Source organism: Hyla sarda, chromosome 3 (assembly GCF_029499605.1).
Source record: "Hyla sarda isolate aHylSar1 chromosome 3, aHylSar1.hap1, whole genome shotgun sequence".
In the NCBI taxonomy this organism is placed as follows: domain Eukaryota; kingdom Metazoa; phylum Chordata; class Amphibia; order Anura; family Hylidae; genus Hyla; species Hyla sarda.
Window position 1 is genome coordinate 166331660 of NC_079191.1, and position 16216 is coordinate 166347875.

General features: G+C 40.5%; 1 protein-coding gene across 2 annotated transcripts in view; it reads right to left on the reverse strand.

Moving 5' to 3' along the window:
• The window catches only part of IL1RAP (interleukin 1 receptor accessory protein), a 263454-nt gene that overhangs the window by 55089 nt on the left and 192149 nt on the right, over nucleotides 1–16216 (reverse strand). For both annotated transcript variants that reach the window (XM_056565429.1, XM_056565430.1), the window contains exon 3: nucleotides 1652–1937. In XM_056565429.1, coding sequence (XP_056421404.1) covers nucleotides 1652–1937 — 286 coding nt within the window. The remainder of the gene's footprint in view (nucleotides 1–1651; nucleotides 1938–16216) is intronic.

Genomic DNA, 16216 nt, shown 5'->3' on the forward strand with positions numbered 1-16216 from the left:
TTCGAAGCATGTTTAGGATCCTTATCCATTTGTAGAAGCCATTCTCTCTTTAACTTCAGGTTTTTCACAGATGGCATCAAGTTAGCATTCAAAATTTGCTGAAATTTTATTGAATCCATTTTTCCTTCTACTTGTGAGATGTTCCCTGTGCCACAGTCTGCAATACAACCCCAAAGCATGATTGATCCACCCCCCATGCTTAACAGTTGGACAGAGGTTCTTTTCATTAAATTCTGTTCCCCTTCTTCTCCAAACGTACCTTTGCTCATTCCGGCCAAAATGTTCAATTTTAACCTCATCGGTCCACAGAACTTGTTTCCAAAATTCATCAGGCTTGTCTATATATTCATTTGCAAAGTTCACACGCTGATTTTTGTGGTGAGGATGTAGAAGAAGTTTTCTTCTGATGACTGTTCCATGAAGACCATATTTATACAAGTATCTCTTTATAGTGGAATAGTGTACCACCACTCCAGTGTCTGCCAGATATTTCTGGAGGGATTGTGCAGTCAAACGTGGGTTTTGAATTGTTTTTCTCACAATCCTGCGAGCTGTTCTGTCTGATATGTTCTTGGTCTTCCAGATCTTGCTTTAACTTCCACTGTTCCTGATGACTGCCATTTCTTAATTACATTCCGAACAGAGGATATTGACATCTGAAAACGTTTTGCCATCTTCTTATAGCTTTCTCCAGCTTTGTGAGTGTCAACTATTTTCTGTTTCAGATTTCTAGACAACTGCTTAGAAGAACCCATGGTGCTGATTGTTGGGGCAAGGTCAGATGAGTCTGGGCATTTAAAACCTTTGAGATTGACATCACCCCATCTTCCCAGATGATGATTGAGAACAATCCATGACACTGGCAGGTTTCAGCTTTGCAAAGGGGCAGTGCATGCTATAAATTCTGCAGGGTGCCCAAACTTTTGCAGACACCATTTTTTTGTTTTCTGTTATTTTGAAAGTGTAAATGATGGAAATAAAATCTAACTTTTGTTGACATATTATAAGAATGTCTAATCTGTAATTTAATGCCTTTTGGAGATTTTTCCATCTTTCCTTGGCTTCTTTATGCACATTAATACAAATTTTTACCTGGGGTGCCCAAACTTTTTATCCCCTCTGTAATTGATGTCAGAAGAGAGAAGCATCCTGCCTGATCCATTGGCCACACATCCACATGTTATACTTTGATCCACTGCTTCTCAGCAAAATTTCAACAATTAACATCAGGTAGTTAGTATAAATTTTGTATAAGCCCACTTGCTACTTCACAGCCACCTGATTTATGTGGGTTCTTAACATAAATGCCACGGAGGAAGATGGTGACCATCATCATGACACCAGTGCCCATAAGTGGCCCGGCAGCCACACAACTAGTTTCCTGGTTCTGGGCTGGGCCACCAAAAAGACACAGTGCTGCAGCAACAATGGTTGCCCCGTGGCCCCTGTACCTATGTGAAGGGATCACGCTAGAACACTCCCCTTATGGACACTGGTGTTGTGACGGTATATTAAATACCTGATGTTAGTTTCTAAATTGTGCAGAGAAGCAGTAGGTCAATGTATAACATGGGGATATGCAGACATCTCTTTCTTTCTAAATTTGTGGTCTTATGGATTTGTATTGAAAAATGTTGATTGATTAACTTACCTTAACATACAGGTATAATTTCCTGTGTCATTTAGAAGAGCTGGCCGGAACCAGAGTATGTCCTTGTCTTTGCTAATTCTGTTATCTGGAAGACGTATGTTAATTGGCTCCTCAAGGTCCTTCCCTTTACCAGTCCAATACCACATTAAGGTAAGGCCCGCAGAATGTGCTGTACTATAATTATGCTTCAGGTAGTCTTCAAATAAAGGGCATCGGATGCGGACAGGTTCTCCATCATAAGCTTGAGTCAGCTTCCTAGTGTCTTCTCCCCAGTCATCACATCGCTCTAAAAGACAGAAAAAGGGTTATTATAAACACTGTTATTAGCACAAGATGACATACAGTAACAATAAAAATTATCACCTGCAGTTGTGTTCTGATGCTTAAATGGGCACTGTCACCAACTTTATTTTTTGATATGTCGTAGTACTTAAGTACTACAACATATCTCTAATATACTTTTATTATTATTTTTTTTCATTAAAAAGGTTTAATTTACATTTAAAAACCGGCTACTGAAAAAGGACTGATTTTGGAGTGGCAATCAGTCCTTTTTCAGTTAGGCTGCACACGCTCTCTGCCTGTCAATCAGACAGGTGGGAGCGAGAGCATGGGCTCCCCGGCCACTGGCTGGGAGGCCACTCCTCCCGCACATCGCCGCCTGGGGGAGGAGTGAACGGGCTAGTGCCGTAGCGGGGGGGGGGAACGGGCTAGCAGAAAAAAAAAATAGGATGGTGGGAGCTACCCTTTAAGGGGGTACTCAGCTGCTCAGGGTTTGGAACAAACTGTTCTGAATGCTGGAGCTGGCGCCAGGACCTTGTGACATCATAGCCCCGCCCCTTCATGACATCATGCCCTGCCCCTTCAATGAAAGTCTATGAGGGGGCAGGGGCGGGACTATGACATCACGAGGGGCGAGCGCCGACTCCAGCATTCGGAACAGTTTGTTCCAAGCGTTGAGTAGCGGAGCACCCCTTTAAGGCTGCTTTCTGGTTCCTGTGAGTCATCAACCCTGCAAGCAAATCAATGCTAAGGCCAGTGATAGGCTGTGCGGACAGTTCCAGTGGGGTCAACACATCACAGGACCCAATGCTGTGCAACAGGGACTGGGAGCATAGGAACAGAAGCTTTGGGGGAACGAGGCAGGTCTTCCTTTTTTATTTTTATTCCCCCCTGTTCCATTTTTAATTTTTTGCTCGAGCTGGACAACCCCTTTAAGGTACAAGTCTTTGGCCACGAAGCAACATAATAATGCATATTGAAACAATACAGACATAACTCACTTGACTTGAACATAGATATTTTCACTTCAGACTACATGTAAAGAAATATAAAATCCATATGGTTCAAGTGATCAAATACCAATAATGTAAACCAATTTACATGTATATTGATTTCTTTCAATATTCCATCTTAATAATGAATTTTTTTAATGAAAAATCCACTTTGGGTAACCAGGAAAAATAAGGTTTAAACAAATACCGTGTATGTATGCAAGAAATGGATATGTGCATGCCGAACAAAAACAAATCATACTCTGTGCGCAGAATATGAACATTCTACCCTGTAAACACTTTTCAATCTATTTTACACACTTAGTAGCAGTGCAGTCTGTTACTTAGTCCACAGCCTGTAGGTGTCACCATTCTATTGCATATTGTGAGGATGTACGGTATGTGTTACAATGTATAACTAATCACTTTGTATAAACTTACAGAGGAGCAGTGCAAACAGCCAACACTCTCCACCTATTATAAAGATGAATTTTAATGTCCTTTATTTCCACAGGCTATTTTAAAGCAAATTTGTGTTATTCAACCATTACAAATTCTACAAATGTATAAAAGTAACAACAGAGTTCGGAACATCTGGGTTTCCAGACAGTAAGCTGTTACTATGGCAACTAATGTCAACTATGAATTGCTTGCAATTAACAGCTAGCAGCAGTTGCCATAGTAACAGCTGACTGACAACACAAGACCCCCCCCCCACACACACACACATACATACACACACATACATACACACACATACATACACACACACACACATACATACATACACATACACACACATACATACATACACACACATACACACACACATACATACATACATACACACATACATACATACATACATACACACACATACATACATACACACACACACACATACATACATACACATACACACACATACATACATACACACACATACACATACACACACACACACACACATACACAAACACATACATACATACATACACACATACATACACACACACATACACACACATACATACATACATACACATACATACATACACACATATATACATACATACATATACACATACATACATACACACATACATACATACATAAATACATACACATACACACATACATACATACACACATACATACACACATACATACATACATACACACATACATACACACATACATACATACACATACACACATACATACACACATACATACATACACACATACATACATACATACATACATACACACATACACGCACATACATACATACATACATACACACATACATACATACACGCATACACGCACATACATACATACACACACATACATACACACATACACATACATACATACACACATACATACATACACATACACGCATACATACACCCATACATACATGCACACATACATACATACATACATACACACATACACGCACATACATACACACATAAGAGGATGTCTTATCTTGAAAGCTGAGAGAAACAGTGAGACATACAATATTGTGCAAACATTTAAGGCAGGCAGGTGTTAAAAAATAAAATAAAATAAAAGTTCACAGTAAGATGACTCCTATCCGGAAGGCTTCAGGCTCTAACTTTATTCTGCTGCAGGACAAAAACTCCAACCATACAAATATACAGTCAATGTCAATGCCAATGAGAATTATCTTCCATGTCAAGAAAAACAAACTTCTGGGCACATAGGGGGAGATTTATCAAAACCTGTCCAGAGGAAAAGTTTCCCAGTTGCCCATAGCAACCAATCAGATCGCTTCTTTCATTGTGCAGGGGCCTTGTTGAAAATGAAAGAAGCGATCTGATTGGTTGCTAGGGGCAACTGGGCAACTTTTCTTCTGGACAGGTTTTGATAAATCTCCCCCATTGGCTTTGTGTCTCATTTTCCAGTTCTAAGACAGAATGACACAAATAAATACCAATGTTTACTCTGTCCTGTCTCCTTGTTCTTCATTGTCTGAGACACTGTGCTTAAAGGGGTACTCCACCCCTAGACATCTTATCCCCTATCCAAAGGATAGGGGATAAGATGTCTGATCAAGGGGGTCCCACCGATGGGGACCCCCGCAATATAGCATGCAGCACCCACCGTATCTGCTTCCGGAAGCACTGGATCTCCCGTCCCCATGGTCGGGAGCCAGAACCTCCAGTGCTTCCGGAAGCAGATACGGTGGGTGCTGCATGCTATATTGCAGGGGTTCCCAGTGGCGGGACCCCCGCAATCAGACATCTTATTCCCTATCCTTTGGCTAGGGGATAAGATGTATAGGGGTGGAGTACCCCTTTAAATGGGTACTCCGGTGGAAAACTTCTTCTTTTTTTTTTTTTTTTAAATGAACTGGTGCAAGAAAGTTAAACAAATTTGTAAATTACTTCTATTTAAAAATCTTAATCCTTTCAGTACTTATTATCAGCTGTATGAAACAGACCTATGCTGCTCTGGACAGTTCCTGACATGGACAGAGATGTCAGCAGAGAGCACTGTGGACAAAAAAGAAATTCAAAATTGTCCACAGTGCTTTCTGCTGACACCTCTGTCCATGTCAGGAACTGTCCAGAGCAGCATAGGTTTGCTATGAGGATTTTCTCCTGCTCTGAACAGTTCCTGATATGGACTTTAGGTGTCAGCAGAGAGCACTGTGGACAAGACAAAAAATACATTTAAAAAGAATAAAATTTCCTCTGTAACATACAGCTGATAATAAGTACTGAAAGGATTTTCCACCAGGTACCCCTCGTGACATCTTGGTCACGCCCCCTCAATAAAAGTCTATGGGAGGGGGTATGACAGCTGGCACGCCCCCTCCCATAGACTTGCATTGAGAGGGAGTGGCTGTGCTGTCACGAGGGGTGTGGCAGAATTTCCCAGCGCGAAAACAGCATTAGTAACATTTACTTCTGAACGATGGCCAATGGAGTACCCCTTTAAGTCGTGTAAAATGTCAGGTGGGCCCCCATGGACTGGAATTGTTACTCCAGTACACCGACAGATGGTTGTTTGGTTTGAAATCTAGGAAATTTGGCAGCCAACTGAAACCTTTGATCTCTTTGTCATGCTCCTCAAACCATTACTGAACCATTTTTGCAGTGTGGCAAGGGTGTATTATCCTGCTTAAAAAGGCCACTGCCAATTGGGAATACTGCGCCATTAAGGGGAATACTTAGTATGTACATCGGAGATATGTGTCAAAGTAAAACCCACATGGATACCAGTTTCCCATTACTGATGTGATTTCTTCTCTGGATAAGCAATGGACATGTACCAAACCATCCTCATAGTGTAAAAGAAAACATCAATCATCAGACCAGGTCATCTTCATCTACTGCTCCATAGTCCAGTTCTTAGTGTCACATATCTATTTTAGACACTTTCTGCTGTGGACATGGGTCAGTATGGTCCTGTCTACTGCTTAATACAGATGTACCAGCCTTTTTTTTCGATGTACATAAATGAGCTTCTAAACCCTCACCTGTTTCTGACTCACCCTTGTTCTTTCTTGAACCACAGGTGGTAAGTACTAATGATTGCATACAAGCAGTGACATCGCCAGGGAGGGGCCGGAGGGGGCCATGGCTCCCCCTACATCAGGCTGTGCCCCCATGTGCCCCCCCCCCTTTAAATGGCCATTATTGAAACTAAGTTGCTGCAGCCCATCGGGCCAGCCGACCTGCCCACCAGCTGTCACCCCTGCCCGCGATGTTGTGCAGCGGCAGTGAAGTGACAGACACGAGGTGGGCCTGTCTGAGATGCATTCAACTATAAATGTGTCTTACTGACACGCCTATAGTTAAATACGGCGCTTGGCTGATTGACAGAGCGAAGAGCCATTGGTTCCTCGCCCTATCAATCACTCTTGTGGTCACCTGCAATATGCTGTTATACTACCTAAGGGTACGTTCACATGTACGCAGATTTGATGCACAGGATTTTCTTCTGCAGATTTCAATGTAAACTAAATGACTGAGCACAGCTTCTAATCGGCAGTAACAGTATGGCGGTAATATGTATGTTGATAATATTCCTCCTTGTATACTGGTATAAGTTGGTAACTATATGATTTATTTAAACGTACATGTGTTTATCATGGGAAATTGTCTTACCTTGTCATGTCACTTTTCATTGTGTACACATGCTAGAGCTGCCTTTGAAATCAATGGGAGCTACAAGGTCAAGCTCCCCATGCTTCATGCAGCTTCGAGAGATAATTTTCACTTTTTTCCTGGCCCCAATATACCCCTCTCCCCCCCCCAAAAAAAAAAAAATAATAATAATAATAATTAAAGCTGGAGATGCCACTGCATACAAGTAACCACCCACAAGACCTCTTAAAGTGGATATGATCTGGTCCAGTTTCCTAGCCATTGCACAATGCTTATGGTTACCCCATTTTTCAGTTTTATTATCACTCGCTGATATATCTTACCCCTCATGCTTTCCAAGGAACAGTCAGCAAGAAACAGGCGCGGACAAGTTCTGTCACTGCACAGAGCTGTATTAAACAATGCAGTGTTTAAAAGAAATCAAAGTTTTCGTGAATGGAGTATAAAGTCAAGAAGGCAGCTCTCAACCAGCTTCTCCTTACCCTGCTGGGCTTGTCTGATAGGTCTCTACCATTGTGTGTATAAGGAGATACCTGTCAATCAAGACCAGTCCTGCCCCTTGGGCTTTATCGACAATCAAAGAGAGATCTGTCAATCAATGCCAGTGAGGTGAGGAGAAGCCACCTTATCTTTAAAACTATGATTTCTCCGAAATGTCATAAAAAAGGGTAGGGAGTCTGTGTAGGCTTCGAAAATGTAGGGAGGAAGCTGGAAAAGAAGAAGTCCTAGCAGAAAATTCTGCAGATACTATATGTCTTGGCTGGAAGTTAGATTGGAAATTATGGTAAAAGTGAATAACTACATATAGAAAAGAGATAGACTATGAATCATTAAATTTAACCTTATTGTATTTGCATTAATTGTGTGCCGAGCTTCTGTGTAGAACTGGTATGTATCTACCATTATAAGGTCACTGTTCATTGGTAATATTCGTCTTTGAATATTGTTTTTTTATTCAGTAACAGTATGGTAACATCATGAAGTCATTATGTAGTGACAATGAAAATTACCATGGTGTGGCAATATTATTTAGGCTTTGTATAAGAATATCACTGATAATATTGGTCTTTCTTTGGTGTGTTTGGTGTTCACTAACAGTGTGGAGATAATATTTAATAACTGTATGGTGGTAATTTTTGGTCTTGTTATAGCGATATTATTTAAAAACCTTATGCATATATAAATCATATAAATAATTATACGTGCCCCTGATCTTTCAAGACTCTAGTAACGCCCATGTAAGTGCTAGTCATCAGCAGTGCAACACTCCATCTTCTCAACTCAATGACAGTTGTTGGCAAAATGTTTAAATATAAGTGTACACACATTTTAAAATTAGCATAACTAATTTTACTTTAAAAAAATTATATTTTATTTGATATTACATTTTTTAAAGATCTTGACTAGCATTTAATACTTTTGTGTTTAGTGTAAAAAAAGGTATGAGTTATGAATACTTTTTAGAAGCTTAGTATATATTCCATATTTCTGTACCTTTGATTGCAGACCCCACCTATAAATAGGTGTGATTCTATAGTGTATGCAAAAATAACCTCTTAAGAGCTTGACATACAAATCCAAAACTGCTGACAATGTAGTTGACAGATCCTTATTAGATTTCATAACGACAACAATTACAACTATTACATTGATTTATGAGACATCATCGACATGCATCCTAATATCACAGAGCCATCTAAGGTCACTCTGAATATGAAAGTCGTGCTAGAATCTTCTGAGCTCACTGGACTGCTGATGAAATCATGAATCATGATTTCTATACTCCTTACAGTTTAAAGGTACTTAAGAGATTACAAAATCCTAAAGCTCTAAGGGTGAAATGACCCAACAAAATAAAGTGTTTAATCTTTCTATAGTCAAACTGGTAGAGAAAAGCATCACAAGATTACATGCAGGTCAAACACTTGGTCATACATGAAGCATAAAGTAAAATAATTATGAAATAGCTAGAATGTGTACAATTCGAAAAGGTGAAAGATACCAGAAAGGAAACCAGGAAGAGGTGTGCACTGAGGACCGCAGCAGGACAACAGGGGCACTAGGGGAGTGGCGGGAGGTAAGTAGATGTTTATTCTTTTATAACGGGCAGAATGGGAATATTGCTAAAAAAAATTAATAATAATAAACACCTAATTTGAAGTCCTCCTTGTGTTAGTGACAAGAGAGATTGCTGAGAATCTCCAATGTAGAGGACAGCAATGGAATTGGGAGCGGCTTAAGCGGGTGGTTACAGAACATAAAGCGGGTCTCGTAAAATCATGTGCAGTCCTGCAAACCTCTGAAATGGCACAGGGGGCTAATAAAATGGCGCAAAGTGATGAAATGCCACAGGGGGCTAATGGAATGGAATGAGGGGGTAATGAAATACCATTTCTAAAAGCTGTGATAAAAATAATTGCAGGAATGGGTGATATTGGACATGAATGCTGCGGCAGCGGGCAGGAGTAGAGCATACACCTAGGGGTCTGTATACATGAGGGGTCAATTGCCCCTCAATTCCCTTGAGTACTTCTACCTTACACCAAAGCTGTGTTTTTGCCCTTGTGGTCTCTAGAATCTATGCAATGAAGAAAAGTATTCTTGGTTGATTATAAAGCATATTTGTAATTCTGTACCTAGATGATAGGCTGGTCAAGGCTTCATCATCAGCTTCTGACTACTCTGAGTCTTCTCATGATCAGCCATGGGTTTCAACAAGAGAACTCAAATTTCTGAAGCTTTAAATCATTACCTTGAGGATGAACATCAGACAGTCAGGTGATAGAATCCACTATTTAATAAGTGACTTGGTCTTTTCAGAAAATGTAAGTGTTGTTTTTATATGCTATGAGTATCATTGGCCTTCTCACTTTGGAAATAGACATCATTTCTTTGTCAAAAGCATATTTCTGACTCTAATCCAAATTTCTGTAGCCTTGAACAGCAATCCTCATTATGGTTTACCCAGGTTCTCTAGTTTCAATTCTTTATTTTCTGCAGAGGCATTTTTTTTTCCAAAAAGGTATTTTTCTGTAATTAATGCATCTAGAAGGTGACTAGATCTGCTTGATCAAAAATGTAAGACCTACATTTATTCCTCCTTTCCTTCCTTGGATCAGGCTGAGGTCATGATTCATCTTATGTCATCTCCATTTGAACCATTTGAGCAAGCTCGCATCAAATTATCTGTTTTAAAATATTGTTTATAGTGGCTATTAGCTTTGATAAAGAGTTAGCAAATTACAAGCCTTTTCATCCAAAGAGCCTATATTGAACATTTTCCTTGCCATCTGATTTTGTTACTTATGCCAGGCTTCCTGCTAATAGTGAACTAGTCCTTAAAAGAGAACTTGTCAGGTACCTAGTGCCCAACACACTGACCCCAGGACCGGTGACAGGTGAGGAAAACGGTTTTGTGATGTTTTTCTCCAATCTTCTTTGTGATTGTTTAACCCCTTAAGGACCAAGCCCATTTTCACCTTAAGAAAGCAGCCATTTTTTGTACATCTGACCACTGTCATTTTAAGCATTAATAACTCTGAGATGCTTTTGACATATTCTACTTTATGTAAGTGGTAAAATTTCATTCATACTTGCATCATTTCTTGGGTAAAAATTCCAAAATTTGATTACATTTTTTTTAATTTTGCATTTTGTTTTATAACTTTGAAGCTCTCTGCTTATAAGAAGAATGGATATTCCAAATAAATTTTATATTGATTCACATATACAATATGTCTACTTTATATTGGCATCATAAAGTTGACATGTTTTTACTTTTGGAAGACATCAGAGGGCTTCAAAGTTCAGCAGCAATTTTCAATTTTTTTACAAAATTTTCAAAATAGAAATTTTTTAGGGACCAGTTCAGTTTTGAAGTGGATTTGAAGGGCCTTCATTTAGAAATACCCCACAAATGACCCCATTATAAAAACTGCACCCCTAAAAAGTATTCAAAATGACATTCAAAAAGTTTGTTTACCCGTTATGTGTTTCACAGCAATAGCAGCAAATTAAAGGAGAAAATTCTAAATCTTCATTTTTTACACTCGCATGTTCGTGTAGACCTAGTTTTTGAATTTTTACAAGTGGTAAAAGGAGAGAAATCTTCCTAAAATTTGTAACCCAATTTCTCTCGGGTAAGGAAATACCTCATTTGTGTATATCAAGTGTTCTGTGGGTGCACTGCAAGGCTTAGAAGGGAAGGAGCGACAGAGGGATTTTGGAGAGTGAGTTTTTCTGAAATGGTTTTTGGGGGGCATGTCACATTTAAGAAGCCGCTATGGTGCCAGAACAGCAAAAAAAAAAAAAAAAAAAACACATGGCATACTATTTTGGAAACTACACCCCACAAGGAACGTAACAAGGGTGTAGTGAGCCTTAACACCCCATAGGTGTTTCATGACTTTTTGTTAAATTTGGATGTGTAAATTATTTTTTTCCCACTAAAATGCTAGTTTTTCCTTGAATTTTTAATTTTTACAAGGGGTAATAGGAGAAATGCTCCCCAAAATGTGTAACCCCCATCTCTTCTGAGTATAGAAATACCCCATGTGTGGACGTCAAGTGCTCTGCTGGCGCACTACAATGCTGAGATGAGAAGGAGTTACATTTGGCTTTTGGACAGCAAATTTTGCTGAAATTGTTTTTTGGGGGGGGCATGTCGCATTTAGGAAGCCCCTATGGTACCAGAACAGCAACAAGAAAGAAAAAAAAACACATGGCATACTATTTTGGAAACAAAACCCCTCAAGGAACGTAACAAGGGTTACAGTGAGCCTTAACACCCCACAGGTGTTTGACGACTTTGGATGTGTAAATGATTTTTTTTTTCATTAAAATGCTGGTTTTCCCCCCCAAATTTTACATTTTTACAAGGGGTAATAGTAGAAAATGCCCCCCAAAATTTGTAACTCCATCTCTTATGAGTATGGAAATACCCCATATGTGGACATCAAGTGCACTGTGGGCGTACTACAATGCTCAGAAGAGAAGGAGTCACATTTACAAATGTTGGTGATATGGGGGGGGGGGGGCATGTCGCATTTAGGAAGCCCCTATGGTGCCAGAACAGCAATAAAAAAAAATACTTGCATGGCAAACTAATTTGGAAACTACACCCCTCAAGGCACGTAACAAGGGGTACAGTGAGCCTTAACACCCCACAGGATTTTGATAAATGTTCATTAAAGTGGGATGTGAAAAGGAAAAATTTTATTTTTTTACACTAAAATGCTGGGATTACCCCAAATTTTTCATTTTCAAAAGTGGTAACAGGAGAAAATGTCACCGTAAATTTGTAAGTACATTTCTTTGGAGTAAGGACATACCTCATATCTGGACGTAAACAGCTCTGCGGGTGCACACCGGTCTTGGAAGAGCAGGAGCGCAGTCAGGGGCCTTGATCTTTTGCATAGCTGCCTATGGAGCCAGAACAGTGGGACCCCCCCTCAAGGACTGTTATATGGGGTGAATTACTAAAATGGGGTACAGTGGGACGTAAAATGATAAAACAGGTTATGTTCCCAGAATGATGACCCAGAGCATAGCGAAAACTAAAAAAATATGCCCACCCCAAACCCTATGCTCTGAATCATCATTCTGGGAATGTGATGTGTGTGGCCGTCCCTAACCTGTTGCCTCAAATGCGCACACCGCTCAGGTGGAGAGAGAGCGCTGTGCATTTGAGGCAACATAAAAAAGTCCCTGATGATAGTGACTCAGTGACCCATGACCCATAAAAATACCCCAGAGGTCTTATCAGGTTTTTATTTTTAATTTTTTAATTTTATTTATTTTTTATGAAACATTTTTTTGGGCAATTTAGTGGTTTATGGGGTTAAAACTTGGAATGTACTCTGGACTTGGTACATTGGGGTTAAATTATGGGAAAATGAAATGAAAAGGGAAAATTTAGTACTGCATGGAAGTGGGATACTCCCTGAAGCAGTTTTTAATGCAGAGGCCCGGATGATCAGGGCAATTGTCAAATTGAGTGGTGGTGTCCTTCCTTATCCGCCTCCTGTGACACACTCTGCATCTTTTCTGGGATCGTCCCTTCTTTCCAGCATGGGGGACTTCACCTGGAAAGTGTTGGCCTGGGACGATCCTGGCACCTATAACTTCAGTTCCTTTGGAACTCCGGCCGGCTCTTTCCCAGTTGCCAAAGATCAGGGCCTTTAGGACATCTTCTTGGAACTGGAGGTATGTCCCTGTGTTGCCAGCATGCCTGGAGAGTACAAAAGAGTTGTACATGGCAACCTTTACCAAGTATTTTGTACCATACCCGTGTTTTGTGCATAGCATTGTATGGCTTGAGGATTTGATCAGAGAGATCAACTCCCCCCATATGCCGATTGTAGTCCAGAATACAATCATGCTTGAGGACCGTTGTTGTGGTACCTCACACAGGGACAGGTGAGCTGCCATTACCATGAATTATGATCAGCATAAGGACAACCCACTTATCCTTATACCTTACCAGCAACAGGTTTTCATGGGTAAGGGCATGGGACTCACCCTTGGGCATAGGTGTCTGGATCAAATTTAGAGGGAGGCCTCGCTGGTTCTTCTGCACGGTCCCACAAGCGGACGTGGATCTGGCGGCAAGGGATGTGAGCAGGGGGATTCTGGTATAAAAGTTGTCCACGTAAAGGTGGTAACCCTTATCCAGCAAACTAATCACAAATACCCCAAAGGGCAATCCGGCATCTGATTAACTATGAAACACAATTACTCCAGAGCACTTGGCCTTTCCGAATGGCCTTGAACCGCTTTCATGTCATGATCCTACTGAAAAGCGGTGAAGTATGTAGTGTGTTTGGTGTTAACTTTATATATAACGGTGTGTGATTATATAACGGTGTGTGCAGTGCCCTGAACCCCTAATAGGGCCAGGTCTTGCTGAAAAAACTGAGGCGGAACCTTGAGGACCTATTAGGGGGGGGGGGGGGGGGTAATTTTTTTAAACTTATTTTTACTTTTTTCTATTTTAACCTCCTACCTGTTCCAGCTAACAAACTCACCCTGCATTAATGGACACTTCTTCAGCCCTGAGGGGTCCCTGGCTCCTTCTCACAGCTCTGCCCGCTGACTGAACACGGTGGGCCAGCAGAGCTGTGTGAAGGGGACATTAACCCCTCTGCCGGCTGCTATTGGTCAGACAATTGTCCGACCAATAGCAGCGCTCCTGGGGGGGGGGGGGGTGACAAAATTGCCACATCCCCATAGATACAGGAGGTTATTGGGGTGTGTGTTCCGGTGTGAGGAAGAGGAGACCGGAAAGATTTTCTTTAACATTAATCAGGATATCAGAAAAAGTTTTCTTTCTCAGAACTCAAAATAAGGAACAATATATATATATATATATATATATATATATATATATATATATGGGGTAAGCAAAGACACAAAAAGATATCTGCACTCACCGCAAGATAAGCGACTGACTGCTCCTAAATAGAGATGCCGTGAGATCCAGGAGGTCAACGGTGCATAGCGTTCAGAAAGGCGATTACCGGTGATTTCACGCATTAAGCGGTTCGTCCGGCGCGAAATATAGGGCTAGGTCCAAACGTCATTGCTACTCAGCCAATCACTCACTAAGGTGGAACATCACTGAAGCCAGTGATTGGCTGAGCAGCAAATGATGTATTGTGCTTCAGCACCCAGAGGAGGTGCCTATTGTCTTCATGAAATGAAAATTTCAGGTAACAAATTTTAGTCTTTATTACATTAATGCCCAAATACTATTTACCAATTATTGGTACATACTGGTTTAAAGTTTATATGTTTACTTTTATTAGACTATTTTATTTTCAAAAAAATTAATCCCTACAAAACTTTATCATTAAAAAAACAAAAATGATAAGAAATAGTGTGATGCATGACTGTCTGGAGGAAACAGTGAGGATATGGATTAATGCACGTAGTTTGTACAAAACCCTAATACGGCCTCTTCTGTACCTCAATATACATCCAATATCATGCAGAGGCACACAGTCATTTTGGTATGCTTTTCAGATGCCCACTTAGCAATCCCACCTCATAAACAATGCTTAATAATACAGAACGATAGAGAGGCACATCTTGTGCCACAGAATAGCCACAGATATAAGGTCATGTTAACACAAATAAAAAACTGCTGTAATATTTGTATGGCCACTTTTCAGGTGACTCTTGCTGAGATTATTCCTTGTCCTTGCTGCCCTATTTGAACACATGGGAGGGATTCTCAGCTATGCCAATGACAAACTGTAATTGTGTCTGCTGATATTTCACATTTCTAGAGCAGACTATTATTAATATCTTTATAAAACTAATAAGGTTGCCTCTCACGTCTAGCTTTGGCATAGCACCAACAAACTGAAATAAGCCTGATTGTGTTATAATAACACAATAATGGATGAGGACTAAAAGATGCCTTGTTCCCATAAGTCAGACATTTAATGGTTTATATTCCAATTCATTGGACACATAGTTCTAACTGATGAGTACAGCTATTTGTGCCATGACATTTCCAAAGCAGCAGACCAGACAAGTATCAGAAGACGTGTTTTGCTGTTTCTCTAAGAGGCCACGCAATGCGGCTTTGGAAAATGGGCTCCTCTAATTCAAATACTTCTGCATGCTGGGAACTACATTGTCTACACCACAGAAACAAGTCACTGACTGGAAAGTGTTCTTTTACTTGATACATGCTTGTATCTTCACTAATTAAAATAATTGTAAGTAATTAAGTTGCCCAGACCTTGAAGAAGCCTTTGACAATGACAGTCTGTCTAGCTAAGACAGTTTCCTTTCAACACGTTTTATGCTTTTCTTTTAGCCCACCAACAACCAATCTGTGATCAATTTTCATTCACTGGCCTTAAAGGCGTGTTCTGAACGCTGGAGCCGGCGCCGGGAGCTTGTGATGTCATAGCCCCGCACCCTCATGACATCACACCCTGCCCCCTCAATGCAAGCCACCACGAGCTCCCGGTGCTGGCTCCAGTGTTCAGAACAGTTTGTTTCAAACGTTGAGCAGCGGAGTACCCCTTTAACAATGTTGTGGCTTTACTGCAAAGAGATCCACACACAACATACAACTATTTTACCACAAACAGAGAGAGACAAGCACCTGGCACAGCTCTGAGGGGGTT